Here is a 27,500-nt window from a genome sequence, read left to right as displayed (position 1 = left end):
GAGAGATGAGGAGGAGGAGGAGGAGGAGGGTGGAGAGACGGAATGCCAGATTTAGTGGAGGAGGGGCAGGGTTGTGGTGAGTAACAGAAGCCGAGGCTGGAGCCACGGGGAGGTGTACACAAGCCAGGAGACAAAAGGGTGAGGTCACCAGCAGGATAAAAGGCACAACAGGCCGGGGGCTGGTTCACACCAGCTGGAATAATCGATTAACGACAGTGCTTAGGTCAGCACGCAGTCTGCTGGAGGACCTCGGCGGTTGGTAGGGCGAGGAAATTATCGACCGGATGGGTTGGGGGCGACCCCTCATTATTAGGAAAGGAATGCACTCAAAACGCTGGAGGAACTCAGCGGGCCAGGCAACGTCTTAGGAAAGGTTAGCATAGGGAGCCTGGGGAAGGGTCTCTGCCCGAAACATCGACTGTTCACTCTTTTCCATGGATGCTGCCTGACCTGCCGAGTTCCTCCGGCATTTTGTGTGTGTTGCCAGGGGTTCCCAACATGGGGGCAACAGACCCCTTGTTTAATGACATTGGTCTATAGCATAAAAAGGTTGGTCACCCTGGTCTAGAGCGATATGGGATTCTTAGTCACTGACCGGTTGGTCTGTGAGTAATATGGCCCACTGACTGTGCCAGCTACCAACCATACATAGAAAACCTACAGAACAATACAGGCCCTTCGGCCCACAATGCTGTACTTACTTCAGAAATTACCTAGGGTTACCCATAGACCGCTATTTTTTTCTAAACTCCATGTACCTATCCACCAGTCTCTTAAAAGACCCTATTGTATCCGCCTCCACCACCGTCACCGGCAGCCCATTCCACACACTCACCACTCTCTGAGTAAAAAACTTACCCCTGACATCTCCCCTGAACCTTCTTCCAAGCACCTTAAAACTGTGCCCTCTCGTGCTGGTCATTTCAGCCCTGGGAAAAAGCCTCTGACTATCCACACAATCACCACCCCTCATCATCTTATACCCCGTTATCAGGTCTCCTCTCATTCTCTGTCGCTCCAAGGAGAAAAGACCACACATTTGCAAAAACCCTGCCCTCACATTTTATTTCCCTCTACTCCTCCCAGGTGCCATGATTGAATGATGGAACAGATCGATGGGCCAAATGGCCTGGATCTGGAACTATATTTCATTCGGAGTTTGAGGAGATTTGGTATGTCAAAGACATTTGCAAATTTCTACAGATGTACTGTGGAGAGCATCCTAACCGGCTGCATCACTGTCCGGTATGGGGTGGGGGGGGGCTACTGCACAGGATCGAAATAAGCTGCAGGGAGGTGTAAACTCAGTCAGCTCCATCATGGGCACCAGCTTCCATAGTATCCAGGACATCTTCAGGGAGCGATGCCTCAAAAAGGCAGCGTCCATCATTAAGGACCCCCATCACCCAGGGGGATCACCTCTTCTCACTGCTACCATCAGGGAGGAGGTACAGGAGCCTGAAGACACACACTCAACGATTCAGGAACAGCTTCTTCCCCTCTGCCATCCGATTTCAGAATGGACACTGAACCCATGAACACTACCTCACTACATTTTTATTTCTATTCATTTACTCTATTCTATTCACTACTCATTTAATTTAACTGTTTATTATATACTTACCATAATTCATGTTTTTGCTCTACTATGTATTGCATTGTACTGCTGCTGCAAAGATAACAAATTTCATGACAGATTAATTCTGATTCTGTTACGTTGCCCTTCTCCCACACACTCGGGACAATTTACAATCATCCCACCGAACCAAGGGAGCACCCGGAGGAAACTCATGAGGAGATGTAAACGCCTCACACATAACGCCGGTGGTCGGTATTAAACTGGCGACCCTGGGGATGTGAGGTTGTGGCTCTACCCACCAGGGGGTAATGCTGGGCACCAGAGATGGAAGCTAACGCCCTTCTCTTTCTCTCTGCAGCTATTTACAACTACGATGCCTCCCAAGAGCAGGAACTATCACTCCAGGTGGGAGACACAGTGCACATCCTGGAAACCTGCGAAGGTTGGTGACAGATCTTCTTGCTGGCGCCTCGGTGTCCCACAGCCCCTGTTGCTGAGGTCAAAGGTTGCAGGGCTGTTGATGGCTGCCACTGGGATGGGAGGGTGTGTCCTTCCGGATAAAGGTACACACACTAATAGACAGTTGTACAAACACATCTAACACACACAGACAGGCATGCAGGCTGAGCACGTCTACGCGCTTACAGACACACACTCTCACACTCACATTCACTCTCACTCACTCATGCACAGACAGAGTAATACTTGCACACACAGGCATGCAGGCTAAGCACACAGACAGACACATGCAGTCTAGACACATCTACGCACGTGTAGATGCACACGCATTCCAACACAGACAGAAAGACTCAAACACAGACGCACAGAGACACACACACACTCACACACACACACACACACACACACACACACACACACACACACAGACACACACACACACTGACACAGACACACACACAGACACACACACACACACACACACTGACAGACACACACACACAGACACACACACACACACACACTGACACACACACACACAGACACACACACACTGACACACACACGTGTGCAGGCTAGGCACATCTGTGCACGTATAGATGCACACACAGAGACAGAAAGACACACAGACGGACAAGTATGCATACAGACCGACAGATGTACACACACACACGCACACGCATGCAAAGACACAGAGACAGACACGTGCATACCGAGACGCATTCACTCACAGACACAGAGGTACTGCCTCTGAACTCTGGTTTACAAAGCATTATCCACTCTGGTTACATACCAATACTTAGAAAGTTCCCAGACTGATCCTGCACAGACCTGCCCAGAGGGACACTATTCCTTGGAATGTGTTACTTATTCCTGTTCCTCGCCCGTCTCATGTAGGAATGGTGGGGGGGAATGTGTGAAACACTGGAAATTATAATGAGGCAGTGGGAGGCCAGCCTCACTCGTGGAGAATGTTTGTGAAAGAACCGTTTCAGCAGATACAGGGCGAGTTACTCTATCCCGACTTGGCAGTGTCCCGGTACAGATGAATGGACTGTGACTTCATGCGAGTGGGAGCATGCCGGAAGGTGATTGGCTGTGGAATGGCCCCGCCCACAGTCACTCCCGGGAATTTTGGGAGTGAGTTATGTTTCCTCTCGGCTAGTGGGAGTCCCAGTCCGTATGGGAATGATCAGGGATGTGGGGCCCTGCAAGTGCGAGGCATCTGTGGCGTGATTATTCCTCTGGCTGCTTTCCAGCGTGTACGGCTGTCATTCTGAGCTGACTTCGCGGGCCTGACACTTAACCCTCTGCTGGCTGGAGTGCAACCTAATTCACCAGACCACAAAGATTTTTTATATGCATGCATTGAGTTATTGAGATACAGCTTGGAATAGACTGCAGCCCCCAATTTAACCCTCGCCTAATCACAGGATCATTTACAACGACCAATTAACCCACCAACCGGTACATCTTTGGACTGTGGGAGGAAACCAGAGCACCCAGAGGAAACCCACGTGGTCACAGGGAGAATGTGCAAACTCCCTGTCTTACAGGCAGCAGTAGGAATGATCCCTTCTTCCTCCCTGTCCCCTTCCCACACTTTAGGTGGAGGAGTGGAGGAAGAAGATGTCATTCTAGAACTGTGAGAACAAGACAGTTCCACAAAGCTGTTCACATCAAAGTTGCTGGTGAACGCAGCAGGCCAGGCAGCATCTCTAGGAAGAGGTACAGTCGACGTTTTGGGCCGAGTCCTGATGAAGGCATCCTAGAGATGCTGCCTGGCCTGCTGCGTTCACCAGCAACTTTGATGTGTGTTGCTTGAATTTCCAGCATCTGCAGATTTTCTCTTGTTTGTGATGTAAGACTGAGGCTTTATAAAGCACTGGACAGGCCTCACTTGGAGTATTGTGAGCAGTTTTGGGCCCCTTTTCGAAGAAAGGATGTTCTGGAACTGGAGAGCATTCAAAGGAGGTTCACGAAAATGATTCCGGCCTTGTCATGTGAGGAGCACTTGATGGCTCTGAGCCCGTACTCGCAGGAATTCAGAAGAACGAGGGGTGACCTCACTGAAACCTATCAGGCGTTGAAAGGTCTAGATAGAGTGGATGTGGACAGGATGTTCCCTAGGGTGGGGGACACAGCGTCAGAATAGAGAGGCGTCCTTTTATAACGGAAACGAGCGGAAATTTCTTAAGCCAGAGAGTGGGTGAATCTGTGGAATTCATTGCCGCAAGTGGCTGAGGAGGCCAAGTCACTAGTATATTTAACACAAGTATATTTAAGGCAGAGGCTGATAGATTCTTGATTAGTCAGGACGTGAAGGGATACGGGGAGAAAGCAGGAGATTGAGTCTGAGAGGGAAAATGGATCAGCCGAGGTGAAATCCAAAGCAACACACTCAAAATGCTGGAGGAACTCAGCAGGTCAGGCCGCATCTATGGAAATGAATAAACAGTTGACGTTTTGGGCCGAGATCCTTCTTCAGGACTGGAAATGAAGGGGGAAGATGCCAGAATAAAAAGGTGGGGGGAGGGAAAGGAGGATCACTAGAAGGTGACAGGTCGGTGTGAAAGGTAAGGGGCTGGAGAAGAAGGAATCTGATAGGATGGGAGAGGAGAGTGGACCACAGGAGAAAAGCAAGATGGAGGGGCACCAGCGAAGTGGTAAGAGGCCAGAGTGAGGATTAGTAGAAGAGGGAGGGAATTTTTTTTACCAGGTGAAATAGATATTCATGCCATCAAGTTGGAGGCCACCCAGACGGAATACAAGGTGTTGCTTTCCACCCTGCGGGTGGCATCACCTTGACGCAAAAGGAGGTCATGGACCCACGTGTCAGAAACACCAATGCTCTTGAGGGGAAACCCTACAAAAAGTAGTGGATACGGCCCAGACCTTCCCGGGTAAAGCCAACCCACCATTAAGCACATCGGCATGACACGCTGTCATCATCCGCCACCAGGGACCTGATGCCTCCGGACTCACACCACCAGGTTCAGGAACAGGCTGTAATGCAGCCAATCAGTACCCTCCCCATCACATATCTATTGAAGTTTGTCAAAGTCTCAGATGACGTACTGAACCTTTGCAAACTCCTAAGGAAGTAGAGGCACTGCTGTGCTTTCTTCACAGTTGCACGGCTGTGCTGGGTCTGGGGCAGGTCCTTTGAAATAGTAACACCAAGCAATTTAAAGTTGCTGACCCTCTCCACCTTTCGTCCTCTGATGAGGACTGTCTCACGGAGCTGTGGCGTCCTCCTGAAGTCAATAATCAGTTCCTTGGTCCTGTTGACACTGAGTGAGAGGTTGCTACTGTGGCACCCTCGGACAGAGTTTCAATCTCCTTCCTACATGCTGATTCATCGCCACTTTACGACAGTGGTCAACAAACTTGGAATATGGGATTAGAGCTGTGCTTAGCCGCACAGTCATCAATGCGAAGTGAGTAGAGCAGGGGGACGGGGGAGAAGCACGCAGTCCTGGGGTGCAGCTGTGCTGATGGAGATTGTGGAGGAGGTGTTGTTGCCAATCCAAACTCACTGGGGTCTGCAAGTGGGCAAATCAAAGATCCAATTGCACAAGGAGGTAATGAGGCCAAGGTCTTGGAGTTTTATTGAATTCGTTTTGAGGGGCTGATGGTCTTGAATGCCAAGCTGTAGTTGACGTATGTCTGTGTTGTCCGGATGTCCCAGGGTTGGAAAGGTTGAGTGAAGAGCCAATTAGATGGTATGTGATGTGCACCTGTTGTACCGGTAGGCAAACTGAAACGGATCCAAGTTGCTTTGGGTATCTTTAAAGTGGAGGTTGATAGGTTCTTGATTAGTCAAGGTGTCAAAGGTTATGGGGAGAAGGCAGGAGAATGGGGTTGAGAGGGAAAATAAATCAGACTTGATGGGCCAAATGGCCTAATTCTGTTCGGATGTCTTATGGTTTAAAACTGACCAAAGGAACAGAGGCGAGGAATACACTGGACGGAGGGTGTATCCACAGCATGGTTGAGTTAGTGATGAGACCAGGATTGTGGTAATGTGATCCGACTGCAAACTTAAATTTGAAAAGCCTCGTTAAACGCCGCACGTTCTGCACCTTTGTGATGAGTGATGACTGTGTGTGTGGGCAGGAGAGAGAGCACGCCACACCTCAGTGTGAATACCCCTGGATATCCCAGGTAGTGTGCCAAAACTTGCAGATGAGTAATGTACTCAGAAATGTACGAAGCAGAAGGAAATCATGCACCAGTTCTGAAGGATGTGGGCCAGCACAGTGAGAGTTAGCACATCCTGGGAACAAGAAAGGAAAATATTGGTTTAATCTGTCACATGTACGTACATTGAAACCTACAGTGAGATGCGTCAGTTGCGTTAAGTCAAATCAGTAGGGACTCCGCAAGGGGCAGTCGACAATCCTCACTATTCTTCCGGCACCAACGTGTGCCAACATCTCACTACCTCTTACAAACCCGTTATGTCTCTGGAATGTGGGAAGACACCAGAGTACCTGGAGAAAACTGACATAGTCATCAAACTGCTGAGTAAAATTTATTGACGAAGTATACTATTGTCACCAGGCTCCTGTACCGCCTCCCTGATGGTAGCAATGAGACAAGGGCATTCAAAGTTCAAGGTAAATGTTATTATCACAGTCATATACGTCATCATAAACAACCCTGAGATTCATTTTCCTGAGGGCATACTCAATAAATTTATAGAATCGTAACTATAACAGGATCAATGAAAGATCAACCAGAGTGCAGAAAACAAGAAACTGTGCAAATGAAAATATCAATAAATAACGAGAACATGAGATAACAAGATAGTCCTTAAAGTGAGATCATTGGTTGTGGGAACATCTCAATGGATGGGCAAGTGAGTGATGTTATCCCCTTTTGTTCAGGAGCCTGATGGATGAGGGGTAGTAACTGTTCTTGAACCTGGTGGTGAGAGTCCTGAGGCTCTTGTACCTTCTTCCTGATGGCAGCTGTGAGGGGAGAGCATGGCCTGGGTGGTGGGAATCTCTGATGATGGATGCTGCTTTCCTCTGAAAGCGTTTCATGTGGATGTGCTCAATGGTTGGGAGGGCTTTACCCGTGATGTACTGGGCCAAATTCCCTTTCGTAGGATTTTCTGTTCAAAGGCATTGGTGGTTCCGTACCAGGCAATACACTCTCCACAACGCATTTTTGGAAGGTTGTCTCAGTTTTAGATGTGATGCACTATCAATTACTCCAAAAGACTGGAAGTAGAGTAAATACTGAAAGGCTTTTATTAGCAGTAAAATGTTACCTCGTCCATGCTGAGTATCTGTCCTGGACTGAGGGAGGAGCAGTGGCACAATCGCCTTTATTCAGGGGTCTGTGGGAGGAGCCACAGGAGCAGTCAGCAGAGGGGCGTGTCCAGGTGTGTCCAGACAGGTAACCCAGTTACAACCTATATGCATGGTTTACCAAAAGATGTCATGCAGAATCTCTACAGACTCTTAAGGAAGTGTACAAAGTCCTTATAGACAGCGGCAGGAATTGAACCCCGATCTTACAGACGGCACTGTGAAGTGATTGTTCTAACCACTCTAAACACAAGGGATTCTGCAGAAGTTGGAAACCCAGAATGTTAGATGCATGGGTTAAAGAATAAAATGGCTGGAGTCACTTACCACTTTTGTGCAAAGGTGTTTATTTGGTGCATCAAAAATCAAACTTACAAAATAGTGAAAAAAGCTGTCAATATTTGCAAAAAGATACCCACCAGAAAACACAATACTTTTTTGTCCGGTGTGAACTCCGAGCAGCCCGACCTCTCTCCCAGAAGCGAAGAGTCCCATTGTTTTAGGCACCAGGACATAGCATCTTTAATTACCAACAAAGTTAACTTAAGACGGCACGTGAATTGGAATATGATGCACCACGCAATGTAATTACAATCATACTACAAAATAAACAGAAGTGTTTACATTAAATCCAGTATACAAACAATATGTACACATTTACATATCCTGATTTCTAAGTAAATAGAATATTCCGCCGTGTTTGGCTGGAAAGGCCATAAAGCCAACCCAAGTGCATCAGCTCCGTTTAAGACTGTTCAGGAGACTATATCGGGGAAGAGGCTGATATGCCTACACTCAGCACAATGACAGCAGAATGATTAGGCTGTGCGTTTGTGTTGGGGATAAGAGTTCATCTACTGAGTGCTCTCCGTCACACAGAACAACACACACAAGAAAATCAGACATCCCACCTCTCCTGGAAGTTCCGGGAGTAAAAAGAAAATATGAAACGTACGTCACCTCAGACTACATTAAAGTGTACCCCTGCCTAATAGGGGTCAAAATAATGACAGTGTTGCTCGCTGCACTGTTTGTAACAGTGACTTTTCTATTGCCCATGGTGGGTTAAGACTGTAAAAGACATGTTGAGGTGAGTTTAACAGGTGTCATTCGTTCATTGGCATAGGTAACGTTATTTAAACTAGCTGGCTAACTGCTAAGGAGCTACTCTATTGCAGACATCCCACCTCTCCCGGAAGTTCCGGGAGTCTCCCGCAAATTGATGGTGCTACCTCCCTGAAATGAGTTTTTGCAGGCTGGGATGTCTGGAAAATGCTGGAGGAACTCAGCAGGTCGGGCAGCATCTGTGGAGCAGAATAAACAGTCAATGTTTCAGGCTGCAACCCTTCATCAGGACTGGAGAACAGCCCACTTTCAGAAGTTCTGAGGACCCCATAACTCTAAACTCTTGCTCCAGTTAGGCCGATGTTGTGTATCTCCAGAGTATGGGACACGAGAGGCACTTTACAACAAAATATTATTGTATTTAGTGGGGGATCCACACTGGTAAATACACAGCAAGACCTCACAAACAGCAGGAAAATAACAACCAGAAAGAGATTTATAAAATTATGAGAGGTATGCACAGGGTAGATTGTCAGAGTCTTTTTACCAGGGTGGAGATGTCAGATACTAGAAGGCCTACCTTTAAGGTGCGAAGGGGAAAGTTTAATGATGATGAGTTTTGCGACTTCAAAACATTAAACTAATTCAAAGGAAGACATGGGAGTACAAATTTATGTTTTACTTTAAGCAATGTGTATACACATCACATGATGATGTCATCTTCAATTCACATATTTATATATATAACTAATTAATTATTTAGACATACAGGAATATTTAATCAGACTATATATATGGTGCCTATAAAAAATATTCAACCTCCCCGGAAGTTTTCATGTTTTATTGTTTTACAACATTGAATCACAGTCAATTTAATTTGGCTTTTTTGACACTGATCACCAGAAAGGATTCTTTCATGTTAAAGTGAAAACAAATTTCTACAAATTGGTCTAAATTTATTACAATTATTAAATACAAAATAATTGGTTGCATTATTACTCACCCCCTTCAATTCAGTAGGGGGTGAGTAATTACAGCTTGAGTTTGTGTGGATAGGTCTTTATCAGCTTTGCACATCTGGACGCTACAATTTTTCACCGTTCTTCTTTACAAAACTGCTCAAGCTCTGTCAGATTGTATGGGGGTCATGAGTGAACAGCCTTTTTCAAGTCCAGCCACAAGTTCTCAAATGGATTGAGGTCTGGACTCTGACTTGGCCACTCCAGGACATTAACTTTGTTGTTTTTAAGCCATTCCTGTGTAGCTTTGGCTTTATGCTTGGGGTCATTGTCTTGCTGGAGAACAGATCTCCCAAGTCACAGCTCTCTTGCAGACTGCATCAGGTTTTCCTCCAGGATTTCCCTGTATTTTGCTGCATTCATTTTACCCTCTACCTTCACAAGCCTTCCAGGGCCTGCTGCAGTGAAGCATCCCCACAGCACGATGCAGCCACCACCATGCTTCACAGCAGGGATGGTGTGTTTTTGATAATGTGCAGAGATTCGCTTACGCCAGACATAGTGTTTAGTCCGATGGCCAAAAATCTCAATTTTGGTTTCATCAGACCATAGAACCTTCTTCCAGCTGACTTCAAAGTCTCCCACATGCCTTCTGGCTAACTCTAGCCAAGATTTCATTTGAGTTTTTATCAGCAGTGTGTTTCTCTTTGCCACTCTCCCATAAAGCTGTGACTGGTGAAGCACCCGGGTAACAGTTGTTGTATGCACCGTCTCTCCCATCTCAACCACTGAAGCTTGTAACTCCTCCAGAGCTGTCATGGGTCTCTTGGTGGCCTCCCTCACCAGTCCCCTTCTTGCACGGTCACTCAGATTTTGAGGACGGCCAGCTCTAAGCATATTTACAGTTGTGCCTCCATTCCTTGATCGACTAAACTGTACTCCAAGCGTTATTCAGTGACTTGGAAATTTTCTTGTATCCATCTCCTGATTTGTGCTTTTTAATAACCTTTTCACGAAGTTGCTTGGAGTGTTCTTTTGTCTTCATGGTTTAGTTTTTGCTAGGATCCTGACTCACCAGCAGTTGGACCTTCCAGATACAGGTGTATTTTTACTACAATCATTTGAAACACCTTGACCATACACAAATTTATATATAGCTAGGACACTTTAACTTCTAAAACTAATTGGCTGCACCAGTGATGATTTGGTGTGTCATATTAAAGGGAATGAATCCTTATTCAATCAATTATATTGTGTTTTATATTCGTAACTAAATTAGATCACTTTGTAAAGATCTGTTTTCACTTTGCCACGAAATTAAATCCACTGTGATTCAATGTTGTAACAATAAAACATGAAAACTTCTTGGGGGGGGGTGGGTGAATACTTTTTATAGGCACTGCCTACAAGATTACTGAAATACTATTGAAATATTAAATACACAATGTTTTTTTTTTACACAGAGTGATGGGTGTGTGGAACAAACGGCCAGGGGTGATGGTGCAGGCAGATAAGGTAGTGGTGTTTGAGAGGCTTTTTGACAGATGTATCAATGTGCTGGGACTGGTGCAAATGGTTCGTGTAGCTAGACGGAAATTGTTTAAGTTGGCGTCGTGCTCCGCACAGCCGTAATAGCTGGCTGGCCTGTTCCTGTGCTGTACTCTCCCACCCCTCACCCTCACACTGGGGGCAGTTTACTGTGTCCAATTCATTGCCTGATTCTACAACCTACAGACTCGCAGTCAAGGACGCTCGATGGCTCATGTTCTCAGTATTATTATTTATTTGCACAGTTTGTCTTCTTTTGCACTTTGGTTGTCTTCAGTCTTTGCTTAGTCAAAGTCAATTTATTGCCAAAGCACTTATACAAAAGTCACCACAGAACATACGCTGTATGGGCTTGCTACAAAGTTCAAAGTAAATTTATTATCAGAGTACGTATGTGTCACCATATATAATCTGAGCTTCTTTATACTCAGCAAGTCTATAGAATAATAACTGACAGGATTAATGAGATTCATTTTCTTGCAGGCATTTACAGGAAAATGAAATGCTATAGAGTTACATAAATAAGGACTGACACATTGTCTGTATTTATTTTTCTGTAAATGCCTGCAAAAATGATTGAGGGTTGTATATGGTGACATATGCATACTCTGATAATAAATTTGTACCAATCCGTACTGTGTAGTGTTACACAGAGCAGGGAGACAGCTCTTCAGTCAGACAGCCATGCTGAATTGGGTGTCTCTTGTGTATTTAATATTTCAATAATGCAAAGTTCAAAGTAAATTTATTATCAAAGTACATATATGTCACCATAGTAACTACAAACAGGATCAATGAAAGATCAACCAGAGTGCAGAAAACAATAAACTGTGCAAATACAAAAAGGAGAGGGAATGATATAAACTAATAAAGAATAAATATTGAGAACATGAGATGAAGAGTCCTTGAAAGTGAGCCCTTTGGTTGTGGGAACAGTTCAGTGAAGGGGCGAGTGAAGTTAACCCTTTTGGTTCAACAGCCTGATGGTTGTGGGGTAGTGACTGCTCCTGAACCTGGTTGTGAGGGCCCTGAGGTTCCTGTTCCTTCTTCCTGAAGGCAGCAGCGAGAAGGGAGCGTGGCCTGAGTAATCTTGTATATACTGTATACTGTTTGTTTTAGCATTCTTGTTTGTTTAAATAATTCGTTACGGGTTGTATGTAAAAATACATGAATTGCATACATTATCACGCTACCACATGATACACATGCACCTTGCTTAAAGTAAACTCGGAGAAAGACTCACATTTCAGACTTCCACATCTTCCCTTGAATTAGTTTAATGTTTTGAAGTTACAAAACATAACATTGGCAACGAGGTATTTTTGAAACTAACCCCAGACAGCTATTTCCCTGTGTTTGGCCGATATCCCTCTAAGCCATGAAAATGCCCGACGCAGGCCTCTCATGGTCTGAGTCGACGCTCCCTCCTCCTTTCCCAATCACGTGCGTGTTTGGGATGTGGAAGAAAGCTGGCCCACCCTGTGGAAACCCACAGGATCGCCGGGAAACTTGCAGACTCTATGCAGACAGCACCTGAGTTCAGGATCGAATCTGAATTGCTGTCCTAGCTGGCACCACCTTGCCACCCTTGAAAATGGCGGCAGAGGATTTGTGGAGCGGAGGGAGGTGTGAGGAGGTTAACATTAACTACTTTCAGTGGGGCCACGGACATGTCTGATGACTTTCTGGTGGTGGATGTAGACATGTAGAGATGGCAGCTTAAACGTGTTGGCCTGGAGACCGGGTACAAAGTCAAAATCAAGGCAGATGTAAATTTACCAGATACGACCCTGAGATTCATTTTCTTGTTGGCATTCACAGTAGAACAAGGAAATACAAATAGAATCAATGAAAAATTACACACAGAGACTGACAGCAAATGTGCAGAAGAAGACAATCTGTGGAAATACAAAAATAAATAAGCAGGTAAATAAATAAATACATCACCATATACAACCTGGAAATTCATTTTCTTGCAGGCATTCACAGTAGAATGAAGAGATACGATCAAGTCAATGAAAAACTACACGTAAAGACTGACAACCCATGTGCAAAAGAAGGCAATCTGTGCACATACATACATAAGAGATAAATAAATCAATAAATGTCACCATATACGACCCTGAGATTCATTTTCTTGCAGGCATTCACAGTAGAACAAGGAACATAGAACAGTACAGTGCAGGAACAGGCCCCTCGGCCCTCAGTGTTGTGTCATCCAGTGAATCAAAACACCCCACAACAACGAATCCCTCCTACCTACACAGCGACCGTATTCCTCCATTCACGTGCCTATCGAAAGCCTCCCATGTGCTTCCCCTCTATAAATGCAATGGAATCAATGGAAAGCTACACATAGAGACTGACAAACAACCAATGTGCAAAAGCAAGCAATCTGTGTAAGTACAAAAATAGACAAATAAATGTCACCATAGAAACATAGAAAATAAGTGCAGGAGTAGGCCATTCAGCCCTTCGAGCCTGCACCGCCACTCAGTATGATCATCCAACTCAGAACCCTGTACCTGCCTTCTCTCCATACCCCCTGATCCCTTTAGCCACAAGGGCCATATCTAACTCCCTCTTAAATATAGCCAGTGAACTGGCCTCAACTGTTTCCTGTGGCAGAGAATTCCACAGATTCACCACTCTCTGTGTGAAGAAGTTTTCACTCATCTCGGTCCTAAAAGGCTTCCCCTCTTCATCTACAACCCCGAGATTCATTTTCTTACAGACACGAACAGGAAAATAAAGAAACTTATAGAATTTATGAAAAATGCACGTAAACAAAGACTAACAAACAACCAAATGTTCAGAGGGAGACAAATTGTACAAATAAAACAGTAACGAGAAGGTGAGGTGTAGAAAGTGAGTCTGTAGGTTGTGGAATCAGTTCAGAGTTGAGGTGAGTGATGTTATCCACGCCAGTTCAGAAGCCTGATAGTTGAAAGGCAATAACTGAACTGTATTGGAATATGCTTGTTTATTTTGTGTTATTATATTCTGCGTTTTCACTCATTTTTGGGTTGCCAATTCCACGATTTTCTTTGCACGTGGGGAGAGGGATGCTTGATGTATTTGTTTGCATGGGCTGGTTCCATGATTCTTCTTTGTTTTGTGACTGTCTGTGTGGAAGACGAATTTCAGGGTTGAATACTGTATACATAATTTGATAACAACTGTACTTTAAATCTTTTGAATCTTCAAACTGTTCCTGAACGCGGTGCTTGTTGGCTGTGGAATCAGTTCAGTATTTGAGGTGGGTGAAGTTATCCATGCCAGATCCGGAGCCTGAAGATGGTACGGTGATAACTGTTCATATTAATAATGGCCAGTATTTTGTTCGCAGGTTGGTACAGGGGATATTGTCTTCGGAACAAATCAAAGAAGGTAGGCTGTCTTTTGCTTTACTGATGTGGTATTGATACTGGGGTACAATACTAGATTAGATATATCTATTAGTCAACAGGTCCATTGAAAAATACAGTGAAACGTGTTGTTTGTGTTAACAACCAACACAATCCAAGGATGTGCTGGGGGCAGCCCTCGATAGTAATAAAAGTTCCAGGTACTAAACACACAAGATTTCCAGATACTGGAAATGCAGAGGAACTCAGCAGGCCAGGCAGCATCTTTGGAGAGGAATAAACGTTTCAGGTCGAGGCCCTTCATCAGGACTGGAAAGGAAGGGGGCAGAGGCCAGAGTAAGAAGGTGGGGGGAGGGAAGGAGTAGAACCTGGCAGGTGATAGGTGAAGCCAGGTGAGGGGGAGGGGAATGAAGTAAGAAGATGGGAGGGGATAGGTGGAAGAGGCAAAGGGCTGAAGAAGAAGAAATCTGATAGGAAAGGACAGTGGACCATGGGAGAAAGGGAAGGAGGGGGGCACCAGATGGGCAACCCAGGAGAAGAGAAATGGTGAGAAGGTAACTAGAATATTGAATAGTAAAATAAGGAGTTTGGGGGGAGGGTGGAGAAGTTGCCAGTGGCCAGAGAAGCCATCAGGTTGGAGCTGATCCCTGAGGTGTTGCTCCTCCAACCCAAATTTGACCTCATCGTGGCAGTAGAGTGGAGGACACAGCCAGCAGACAGAGTGGTGGTGCTCAACAAAGCGGTCCTGCGATCTGTGCTGGGTCTCCCGATATCGAGGAGTCCCGACGGACTCGCGGGTGAAGTGTCGTCTCAACTGGAAGGACTGTTTGGGGCCCTGAATTGGTAGTGAGGGAGGAGTTGTAGGGGCAGGTGTAGTGTTTGCAGGGATAAGTGCCAGGGGGGAGATCAGTGATGCTAAGCCCAGATAGCTCCTTCCTCAGTTATCATCGAATATCTCCTATTAATTCCTTTGTACTTTGTACACGGGTGATGGGGTGCAGATAGATCTCTATCAAAGGAGGTGTAAGGTGCTTCTTCCCTGCACTAGCCTGCAGGTCACCCTTGGGCAAGGTGTAGCACCTGCTTAGCCCCCGATCAGGGTCATGCGAAGCCATGGGAGCAGGTGGTGGACGGTCGTACGAGCAGATGGTGCAGATCACAAGTCCTGGTTATGTGACCACTGATGCCAGGCAGACAATCTCTGAAGAGTATTGATATTGGCTGGGGTCACCCGTCTTGTAAAGACACTGCCCAGAAGAAGGCAATGGCAAACCACTTCTGTAGAAAAATTTGCCAAAAACAGTCATGGTCGTGGAGAGACCACGATCGCCCAAGTCATATGACATGGCACATAATGATGATGTCATACGACATGGCACATAACGATAATGATTTTTTGGTAGCCAGAAAAATTGATGTTCATACTGTCAGGTTGAATGCTGATATGAACATAGCCCATTATTATTTATTAATTATTATTAATTGTTTTCATTTTTTAATTTTATTACTTTTTGACCAGCACTTTAGTCACCCAGGGGTGTCAGGTGGACATCTCTGCTGTGACTCTACCCCATGAACAACCACCTCTATGCACCGATACCTGAGGCTACAGGTGAGGGTTGACCTCGCGAGTGAGAGTTGTGGTTGCAGAGGTGACGGAGAGAAAGAGGGTGATTGGGGTTCAGTATTTGGTGTGGATCTGATATCAACCAACGTCTGCTCTCCCCCCCCCAACCCCCCCCCCCCCCGGCCTCACAGGGTGTCTTTCCTGCATCCTACATCCATTTGAAGGAGACGACGGTGGAAGGAGGAGGGTGAGTACCCCGGGAGCCCTGAGGGTCGGATTTTATCATGGAGAGAGCCACCAGCTCCCTGATCCAAGGAAGGATTAAAGATTATTTTTGTCACGTGTATGTCAAAACATGCAGCAAAGAGCGTCATTTGCAAGAAGTCCAAGACGTGCTGGCACATCCTGCCAGGCAGGAGAATGGTGTCGGAGAAGGATAATAAATCAGCCGTGATGGAATGGCGGAGTGGACTCGATGGGCCGAATGGCCTAATTCTGCTGATGTGTCTTATGGTCTCAATGTCTTGTGTCACCAAGCTTCTGGCATTAACACAGCAAGCCCATGGTTTAATAACCCTAATCCTTGCATCTGTGGGAGGAAACAGGAGTATCCACATGGTCATGGGGAGAGCATACAAACTCCTTGCAGACAGCAGTGGGAATTGTACCCCGATCTTAGGATGGGTCTGTAAACGTTACGCTAACTACTACGCTGTACATGTTATTTTTCTTATTGTGATTTATAGTATGTTTTATGTATTGCACTGTACTGATGCCACAGAACAACAAATTTCACAGCATCTACCTGTTCTCCTAGGTATAGCAGAGATATCAATAAGTTTGAAAGAGTGCAGGGAAACTTTAAAGTGATGTTGCCAAGAATTGGGAAAGATTGAATGGGCTAAGAAGTTGGTGAGGCCAAATGTGGAGTAATGTTTGCAGTTTTGGTCACCTACCTACAGGGAAGTAGTATAGGAATATAGAATGGAGGATAAATGTGTGGCTGAGGGATTGGAGCAGGGGGCAGGGATTCAGATTTCTGGATCATTGGGACCCCTTTTGGGGCAGGCATGACCTATACAATAAGGATGGGTTGCACTTGAATCCGAGGGGGACCAATATCATAAGACCATAAGATCATAAGACAAAGGAGCAGAAGTCGGCCATTCGGCCCATCGAGTCTGCTCCGCCATTTTATCATGAGCTGATCCATTCTCCCATTTGGTCCCAGCCCCCTGCCTTCTCACCATAACCTTTGATGCCCTGGCTACTCAGATACCTATCAATCTCTGCCTTAAATACACCCAATGACTTGGCCTCCACTGCCGCCCGTGGCAACAAATTCCATAGATTCACCACCCTCTGACTAAAAAAATTTCTTTGCATCTCTGTTCTGAATGGGCGCCCTTCAATCCTTAAGTCATGCCCTCTCGTATTAGACTCCCCCATCATGGGAAACAACTTTGCCACATCCACTCTGTCCATGCCTTTCAACATTCGAAACGTTTCTATGAGGTCTCCCCTCATTCTTCTAAACTCCAAGGAATACAGTCCAAGAGCGGACAAACGTTCCTCATATGTTAACCCTCTCATTCCCAGAATCATTCTAGTGAATCTTCTCTGTACCCTCTCCAATATCAGCACATCGTTTCTTAAATAAGGAGACCAAAACTGCACACAGTACTCCAAGTGAGGTCTCACCAGTGCCTTATAAAGCCTCAACATCACGTCCCTGCTCCTATACTCTATTCCTCTAGAAATAAATGCCAACATTGCATTCGCCTTCTTCACCACCAACTCAACCTGGAGGTTAACCTTAAGGGTATCCTGTACGAGGACTCCCAAGTCCTGTTGCATCTCAGAACTTTGAATTCTCTCCCCATTTAAATAATAGTCTGCCCGTTTATTTCTTCTGCCAAAGTGAATAACCGTACACTTTCCAACATTGTATTTCATTTGCCACTTCTTTGCCCATTCTTCCAATCTATCCATTTCCTCAGCACTACCGGCCCCTCCACCTATCTTCGTATCGTCAGCAAACTTAGCCACAAAGCCATCTATTCCATAATCCGAATCATTGATGTACAATGTAAAAAGAAGCGGTCCCAACACGGACCCCTGTGGAACACCACTGGTAACCTGCAGCCAACCAGAATAGGATCCCTTTATTCCCACTCTCTGTTTCCTGCCAATCAGCCAACACTCTATCCACGTATGTAACTTTCCCGTAATCCATGGGCTCTTATCTTGTTAAGTAGCCTCATGTGTGGCACCTTGTCAAAGGCCTTCTGAAAATCCAAATATACAACATCCACTGCATCTCCCTTGTCTAGCCTACTGGTAATTTCCTCAAAAAATTGTAATAGGTTTGTCAGGCAGGATTTTCCTTTAAGGAATTCTGCCTATCTTGTCATATGCCTCCAGGTACTCTGTAACCTCATCCTTGACAATCAACTCCAACAACTTCCCAGCCACCGATGTCAAGCTAACAGGTCTATAATTTCCTTTTTGCTTCCTTGCCCCCTTCTTAAATAGCAGAGTGACATTTGCAATCTTCCAGTCCTCCGGAACCACGCCAGAATCTATCAACTTTTGAAAGATCATCACTAATGCCTCCGCAATCTCCACAGCTACTTCCTTCAGAACACGAGGGTGCATTCCATCTGGTCCGGGAGATTTATCTACCTTTAGACTATTCAGCTTCCTGAGTACTTTCTCTGTTGTAATTGTGACTGCGCACACTTCTCTTCCCTGCCACCCTTGAGTGTCTGGTATACTGCTGATGTCTTCCTCAGTGAAGACTGATGCAAAATACTCGTTCAGTTCCTCCACCATCTCCTTATCTCCCATTACAATCCTGGCACGGAGGGTTGCTAAGGCTATTGGGGAGAGTTTAAACTAGAATTGCTGGGGGGTGGCAACTGGACTGAAGAGACAGAGGAAGGGACAGTTGGCTGACAAATAGAGAAAGCTTGCAGGCAGTGTGAGAGGGAGGATAGGCAGCTGATAGAGAAGGGATACGCTCAGACTGATGGTTTGAAATGTGTCTATTTTAATGCAAGGAGAATTATGAACAAAGCGGATGAGCTTAGAGCGTGGATCAGTACTTGGAGCTGTAATGTTGTGCCCATTACAGAGACTTGGATGGTTTAGGGGAAGGAATGGTTACTTAAAGTGCCAGGCTTTAGATGTTTCAGAAAGGACAGGGAGGGGGGCAAAAGAGGTGGGGGCGTGGTACTGTTGATCAGAGATAGTGTCACAGCTGCAGAAAAGGAGGAAGTCATGGAGGGATTGCCTACTGAGTCTCTGTGGGTGGAAGTTAGAAACAGGAAGGGGTCAATAACTCTACTGGTGTTTTTTATAGACCACCCAATAGTAACAGGGACATTGAGGAGCAGATAGGGAGACAGATTCTGGAAAGGTGTGATAATAACAGGGTTGTTGTGGTGGGAGGTTTTTATTTCTCCAGTATTGATTGGCATCTCCCTAGAGCAAGGGGTTTAGATGGGGTGGAGTTTGTTAGGTGTGTTCAGGAAGGTTTCTTGAAACAATATGTAGATAAGCCTACAAGAGGAGAGGCTGTACTTGATCTGGTATTGGGAAATGAACCTGGTTAGATGTCGGGTCTCTCAGTGTTTCTCTAAGTTTCTAAAGTTATCAATAAATTTGAAAGAGTGCAGAGAAAATTTACAAGGATGTTGCTGAGCCTTGAGGACCTGAGTCAGAGGGAAAGGTTGAATAAGTTAGGACTTTATTTGCTGGAGTGTAGGAGAAAGGGGAGATTCGATAGAGGTATACAAAATTATGTGGGGTATAGACAGGGTAAATGCAAGTAGGCTTTTTCCTCTGAGGTTGGGTGAGAGTAGAACTAGAGGTCGTAGGTTAAGGGTGAAAGGTGAAATGTTTACAGAGAAGCTGAGGGAGAAAGCTGTTCGCTCAGAGGGTGGTGCGACTATGGAACGAGGAAACAGCAGAAGTGGAGGAAGCAGGTGCGAGTTCAACACTTAAGCGAAATTTGGATTGATCCATGGATGGGAGGGGTATGGTCGACGGGACAAGGCAGAATAATAGTTTGGCATGGAGTAGATGGGCTGAAGGGCCTGTTTCTGGCTGTGGAGTTCTGTGACTGCATGAGTCTTCTGTGTGTCCGTGATAATAAACCCAATTCTGATTCTATCAGTGAGGCGCAAGTACAAAGACCAACTTGATTGAAGCAGCATGACAGACACGTTAGCAGAGACATCACACAGAATATAAAGTTATACAAGACATTGAAGGGGCAAAAACAGAGAAAAGCAAGACATTAGTGCAGAAAAATATACAGTTAGAGACAAGTGCACAGGAGTACAGAATACGGCCCATAGTGTTCCAGGTTCAAAGATCTTTCCTTGCGGTTTACCCCAAGAGACTCACTGTCTGGGTGAAATAGTTCCCCACCTTCATTACTTGCCACCAATTTCCAAACCACAGTGAGTATCCTTGGAGTTCTCTGCATTCAATCGGTGGCTCCCCAGCCTCACCCTGTAATGCGGTTTTCAGAGAATAGACCTTAGCTTGCTTTTCCTCATTTCAACGGGTGTAACAGCCTTGTGGTTAAATCTCCGGTTTTAGTATCGAGGGGCCTGCCCTGTTGAGACAAGTTCAAATCTCGCCATGGCATTTGGGAATTTTAATTTGACAAATTAAGTTAATTTATTTAGAGATATGGCGCAGTACAGTCTCTTCCGGCCCAACATGCTGCGTTGCCCAGCAACCCCCAAATTAACTTAATCACAGGACAGTTTGCAATGACCGGTTAACCTACGAACTGATACGTCTTTGGGCTGTGGGAGGGAACTGGAGAACCAGAGGAAGGACATACAGACTCCTTACAGAGGATGCTGGGATTGCACTCTGAACTCCGACGCCCCGAGCTGTAGTAGGATCAGACTAATCGCTACACTACCAAAGCTAATCAAGGACAAGCAACGATTGGGAATGAAGGAATATAGTAACTGCTGATGGAGTTCCGGGGAGGAAATCTGTCATACTTTGAAGGACATGGTGTGTTGGCCTTCATTGATTGGGGATTGAGTTCATGACCCATGAAATCCTGTATAGACCACACTTGGAGAGATTCTGCAGGTGCTGGAAATCCAGAGTATCATGAACAAAATGCTGGAGCAATTCAGCAGGCCAGGCAGCGTCTATGGGGAGGAAGAGTCCCGATGAAGAGTCTCAGCCTGGAGCGTTGCCACTTCATTCCTTTCCATGCGGATGCTGCCTGACCTGCTGAGTTCCACCAGCATTTTGGGTTACTTGGGAGTATTGTGTTCAGTTCTGGTCACCTCATTATAGGAAGGATGTGGAAGCTTTAGAGGGGGCACAGAGGAGATTTACCAGGATGCTGCCTGGATTAGCGAGCATGTCTTATGAGTGTAGGTTGAGTGATCTGGGGCTTTTCTGTCTGAGCAAAGGAGGATGAGCACTGACTTGATGCATAGAATGAGTGGACAGTCAGAGACTTTTCCCTCTGGATGGGAATGCCTAGAACAAGGGGGCATAACCTTATGGCGATTGGGTGAAAGTACAGGGGGATTGTTGGAGTTAGGTTTTATTTTACACGGAATGGTAGGTGTGTGGAACTGCCAGGGATGGTGGTGGAGGCAAATACATCAAGGATATTTATGAGGTTCTTAGATAAGCACATGGTGAGTTATATAAGAGGGAAGGATTAGTCTTATCTTAGAGTAGCTCGGAAGGTCAGCACAGCATCATGGGCCAAAGGGTCTGTACTATACTGTAGTATTCTATGTTCTTATATAACCATATAACAATTACAGCACGGAAACAGGCCGTCTCGGCCATTCTAGTCCGTGCCGAACTCTTACTCTCACCTAGTCCCACCGACCCGCACTCAGCCCATAACCCTCCATTCCTTTCCTGTCCATATAGCTGTCCAATTTAACTTTGTCTGGTTTGGTCTCGTTGACTCCAGACCAACACGATTACCTCTTAACCATCTCCTCGACTGCAGTCAAAAAGTTCTGGCCTTGGTAGAGTTATCCACAGCCTGTGAATAGATGATCCCTCCATAAGGCACGTCACTTGCCCTGAACAGGGACTCAATATTCCTCTGAATGCAGGATTCACGACTGATTGAATGCATAATAAACAATTGACTTGTTTATTTCTACCGGAGTCAAGGGTTTATTCCAACATCAGTTCAGTTGAGATACTTACTTATTATTACGTTTTATTTATGAGGTAACAGACCCTTCCCAATGTGACCAATTAACCTGTTAACCCATACATCTTTGGAATGTGGGAGGAAACCCATGCGGTCATTGGGAGAACGTACAAGCTCATGAACCCATGTCACTGATGTTGTAATAACGTTACGCAAACTGCTAAGCTACCGTACCGCCCTCTACTTGACCAGTAACTTGGTATTTCTGTTGAACAGGCAAGACGAGACGGTCATATCCAACGAACTACCATTGGTCCAAGAACTTACCATGACCCTGAGAGAATGGGCAGTCATCTGGCACAAACTATACCTGGTAAGAACTAACGATTGCTCCTTCCTTCAGCCACGGGATGTCAGTTGACAGCTGGGAGGTTCCAGTCCAGTCAAGGCCTCACCTCCAGATTCAGCATCAGACCATCTCTCTAGCTCCCAGGGAATGCTGAAGAATTAGGAACACAAGGAATTTTGCTCACTGGAATTCTGAAGAATGAGGGGTGACCTCATTGAAACCTATCGAATGTTGAAAGGCCTCACCAGAGTGGATGTGGAGAGGATGTTTCCTTTGGTGGAAGAATCTAAGACCAGAGGACACAATCTCAGAATAGAGGGGCGTCCTTTTAGAATGGAGATGAGGAGGAATTTCTTTAGCCAGAAAGTGATGAATCTGTGGAATTCATTGCCGCAGGCGTCTGCAGAGGCCAAATCATTGGGTATGTTTTAAGGCAGGGGTTGATAAATTCTTCATTATTCAGGGCATGAAGAGAATGAAGGGATACCAAGAGAAGGCAGGAGATTGGGGCTGAGAGGGAAAATGGATCAGCCATGATGAAATGGTGGATCAGACTTGATGGGCCAAATGGCCTGATTCTGCTCCTATATCTTCTGTGTGGTCTTCTGGTCTTAAATCCAAACAACACACACAAAATGCTGGAGGAACTCAGCAGGTCAGGCAGCATCAATGGGAATGAATAAACATTTGACATTTTGGGCTGAGATCCTTCTTCAGGACTGGAAAGGAAGTGGGAAGGTACCAAAATAAAAAGGTGGGGTGAGGGGAAGGAGGATAGTGAGATGATGAGAGGTGAAGCCAGGTAAGTGGGAAAGGTTAAAAGCTGGAGAGGAAGGAATCTGATAAGAGAGGAGAGTGGACCATAGGAGAAAGGGAAGGAGGAGAGACACCAGGGGCAGGTGAGAAGAGGTAGGAATGTCCTTGAACATCAGTAGTTTCTCCTGCACTGACAACCAATCATAGATCAGGATCTTGTCACGTGTTACATTAAACCTTTGATTCTCCTCTTCCCAGAAGCCCCGAGTCAAAAAAAGTCAAGATTTTATTATCTATGCACGTCCTCGTGTGCACAAGTACGATGAAAAGCTTACTTGCAGCATCACATCGGATTGGCAGCATTCACAGGAAAATATGAATTAAATACAAACGTAAATTGTACAAGAAAGAACACAGAACAGAGAAGATGCGTTGATCAATGCGTTGCTATACTGTGGTGATTCGTTGAGTCATTTGGTTCCAGAACCAAGTGATTGGAGATGCTCTTGAACCTGGTGGTGTGAGACGTCAGTCTTCTGTATCTCCAGTCCATCACAGTGTAAAGTGGTCACAGTGCTGCAGTACTGAGATGGTGATTAGGGTTGTGCAAGTTGGCTCAAGAACGGTTGAAGTGAAGTGGCTGTTCTTGAACCTGGAGCTGTGAGACTTCAGAGTACCTCCTGCCAGATGGTAGCTGCAGGAAGATGGCAGGGCTAACCCCAATCACCACCTCGGTGTCTGGACCAGCTGCCTTTTCCTGAGGTGAACTCAGTCTTTCCAAAGTATTTTTAATTGTAGAGTTCAGATTGTGTTGGAGTTGCCATCCCACAGAAGGAATTAAACCCTTTGAAAACATGAATAATCGGGAGTTAGTCCCGTATCATTTGATATTATAATTAGAAGTTATGGAAGTGGTCGCTGTAGGCAATACAAAGGAAGCTGCTTCTAAATGTTCCAGTGAACCTGGTCACGGAACAGGTTGAAACAAGCCCAGAGCGGCTGGACACATTACCCGAGGGATCGGCGCTCACTGATACCGTGCTGGCACAGGTTTAGCAGGTTTCTGCTCAGAGTTTTGTTGCTGCTTTACCAAGTAACTTGGCACCGTACCGCAGAGGCAGAAATGAGAACGCTGAACCACACCAGGGGTGGGGGCAGGGGGGGGGCGCAATAGAGAAGATGGCCAAGGACAGACAGAGAGGAGGACCTTCATTGCTGGGTTCAATGTCTGTTCAGAAATCGGATAGCAGGGGTGAAGAAGCTGTTCCTGAATCGCTGAGTGCGTGCCTTCGGGCTCCTGTACCTCCTTCTTGATGGTAACAGTGAGAAGAGGGCATGTCCTGGGTGATGGGGGTCCTGAATGATGGATGGAAAGTTTGCTTTAGATGCCATCCATATTTATCATTTTATTACAACAGGGCAGCGTGGTAGAGCAGGGGTTCCTAACCTGGGGTCCACGGACCTGTCCATTAATGGTAGGGGTCCATGGCATAAAATAGGTTGGAAACCCCTGGAGGAGAAATGCAGAATAATTCCAGCTACGAAGAGTTTGCAATGCAGGCAGCCACTAAATGCAAGGCCTTAACAAAGTCGATTTTAAGGCCAAGAGTCCATCTTATCGTACAAGAGGTCCATTTGATAGTGTAACAGCAATGGGACTGCTGAAAAGACCTCTCTTACAGTAAGAACATAGAATGTTACAGCACAGTACAGGCCCTTCGGCCCACTATATTGTGTTGACCTTTTAGGCTACTCCAAGATCAATCTAACCTCTCCCTCCTACGTAGCCCTCCATTTTTCTATCATCTATGTGCCTATCTAAGAGTTTTTTAAATGTCCCTAATGAATCTGCCTCTACCACCACCCCTGGCAGGGCGTTCCACTCACCCACCACTCTGTGGGTAAAAAAAAAACCTACATTTGACATCCCCCGCCCCCCCATACTTTCCTCCAGTCACTTTTAAATTATGTCCTCTCGTGTTAGCCATTTCCACCCTGAGGAAAAAGTCTGGCCGTCCAGTCGATCTGTGCCTCTTACTATGTTATACAACTTTATTAAGTCACCTCTCATCCTCCTTGACTCCAAAGAGAAAAGCTGCATTTCACTCAGCCTATCTTCTCTAATCCAGGCAGGATCCTGGTCAATCTCCTCTGCACCCTCTCTAAAGCTTCCACATCCCTCCTGTAATGAGGTGTTCCGAGTGTGGTCTAACCAGAGCTGCAACATGACCTCGCACTCTTCGAAGTTGAAAATACATGCGTCTATCAGAGAATGTATTCATTGTACAACCTTGCGGTTTGTCTCCTTACAGGCAGCCACAAAGCAAAGAAACCCAATAGATCCCATAAAAAAAAAGAAGACCGTCAAACACCCAGTGTGCAGGGGAAAAACAAGTTGTTTAAACAGCAAATAACATTCAGAACTGAAGTTCACGAAAGGGAGTCCCCGGCCATGAAACCAATCATTAGTGCAGCCGGTCCAGGAGCACGTTAGTTGCTGGCCACAGCCCCAGATCAGCACAGAGACGGGTAAACCTTGCAAGCAGTGAGCTGAACCCTTGAACTCAATACCCCAACTAATGAAGGATGACACACCACCTGCCTTCTTAACCGTCCTGCTAAGACTTCCACCATTAACCCTGTACTCCGCCTTCAAGTTTGACCTTCCAAAGCGAATCACTCCACACTACGTGACTCCCTCGTCCACTCGTCCCTCCCCACTGATCTCCCTCCCGGCACCCATCCTTGCAAGCGGAACAGGTGCTACACCTGCCCCTACACCTCCTCCCTCACTACCATTCAGGGCCCCAAACAGTCGTTCCAGGTGAGGCGACACTTCACCTGTGAGTCTGTTGGAGGTCATTTACTGTGTCCGGTGCTCCCAGTGTGGCCTCCTGTATATCGGTGAGACCTGACGTAGATTGGGAGACTGCTTTGCCGAGCATCTACGCTCCCTCTGCCAGAACAAGTGGGATCTCCCAGTGGCCACCCATTTTAATTCCACTTCCCATTCCCATTCCGATATGTCCATCCATGGCCTCCTCCACTGTCGTGATGAGGCCACACTTAGATTGGAGGAATAACACCTTATATTCTGTTTGGGTAGCCTCCAACCTGATGGCATGAACATCGATTTCTCAAACTTCCAGCAATGCCTCCCACCCCCCTTCACCATTTCCCATCCCCTTTTCCCCCAAATTATCTGCTTGTCTGCCCCTTCTGGTGCTCCCTCCCCCCCAACTTTCTTTCTTCCATGGCCTCTGTCTCTCTTACTAATTTACTTCCCAGCTCATTACTTCGTCCCTTCCCCTTCAGGTTTCACCTTATCTTTCTCTTTCCCTTTCCCCCACCTCTTAAATCTACTCCTCAGCTTTTTTTCTCCAGTCCTGCCAAAGGGTCTCGGCCTGAAACGACGACTGTGCTTTGTTCCATAGATGCTGCCTGGCCTGCTGAGTTCCTCCAGCGTATTGTGTGTGTTTCACTCGACACTCTTCCAGATTGAATCACATCTGCCACTTTCCAGCCCAGCTCTGCATCTTGTCAATGTCCCGTTGTAATCTATAGCAACCTTCTGCACTGCCCACAATACCACAGCACCACCAAGCTTTGTGTCATCTCAGTGCGGTGGACTCTTGATTTCACAATCTACAGCACTGTGCAAAAGTTTCAGATATATATAAATAAAAATTATATATATATATAGCGCTAGGGTGTATAAGACTATTGCACAGTACTGTATTTGTCAATGTGGAGCAGAGAGTGAGTTTATAAATCTGGTGGGAGCAAAGGATGTTGAGAGTGGTGAGAGTGGAGTGTCGGGGGGAGGGGTGTGGACAGGTGGCAGAGAAGGAGTGTCAGGGGTGGGGGGTGGCGCAGGTACAGACATACCCAACCCTGAGACACCAGGCAAGGTCATTTGATTCCAAACAATTGGCTTATTGACCATTACAGAATGTCTCTCCAGTGCTTCCCACTGCCTCCCCTCTCCCTTCCCCTTTCCCAACCATGATTCCCCTCTCCCTGCCCCCTTCCCACTCTCAGTCCACAATAGGGACCCATATCAGAATCAGGTTTATCGTCACTCACGTATGTCATGGAATTTGTTTGGTTTTTTTTGCAGCAGTACAGTGCAATACATACAATTACTCTAGAACTGTGCAGAAGTCTTAGGCAACCAAGCTGTCTAAATGTGCCTAGGACTTTTGCAGAGTGCCATGCATGTTTCAAATGAAGGGGGAATAGTTGTTGGGAGTGGGAGCTTGCGGGTGCTTTAGGATGAGACCATATTTGTGGTTGTCTATATCCCGGCCATTTTCACCTCTTTTTGCAGAATGGCAACAAGGCCCTGTTCCAACACGTG

The 27,500-nt window shown here is 46.0% G+C and overlaps 1 protein-coding gene across 3 annotated transcripts in view; it reads left to right on the top strand.

The window, feature by feature from the left end:
* dock5 (dedicator of cytokinesis 5) overlaps positions 1-27,500 on the top strand; it is a 211,806-nt gene that overhangs the window by 56,236 nt on the left and 128,070 nt on the right. For 2 of the 3 annotated variants that reach the window (XM_063057154.1, XM_063057153.1), the window contains exons 2-6: positions 1,938-2,021; positions 14,281-14,321; positions 16,058-16,113; positions 22,312-22,408; positions 27,471-27,500. The exon at positions 27,471-27,500 is cut by the window's right edge and continues 119 nt beyond it. In XM_063057154.1, coding sequence (XP_062913224.1) covers positions 1,938-2,021; positions 14,281-14,321; positions 16,058-16,113; positions 22,312-22,408; positions 27,471-27,500 — 308 coding nt within the window. Of the gene's footprint in view, positions 1-1,937; positions 2,022-14,280; positions 14,322-16,057; positions 16,114-22,311; positions 22,409-27,470 lie in introns of those variants that run through there. The other variant, XM_063057155.1, reaches the window with a different exon arrangement.

This window comes from Mobula hypostoma, chromosome 8 (genome assembly GCF_963921235.1).
Source record: "Mobula hypostoma chromosome 8, sMobHyp1.1, whole genome shotgun sequence".
In the NCBI taxonomy this organism is placed as follows: Eukaryota; Metazoa; Chordata; class Chondrichthyes; order Myliobatiformes; family Myliobatidae; genus Mobula; species Mobula hypostoma.
Note: the sequence above shows the minus strand (reverse complement) of the source record. Positions and strands in the feature narration are given on the sequence as shown.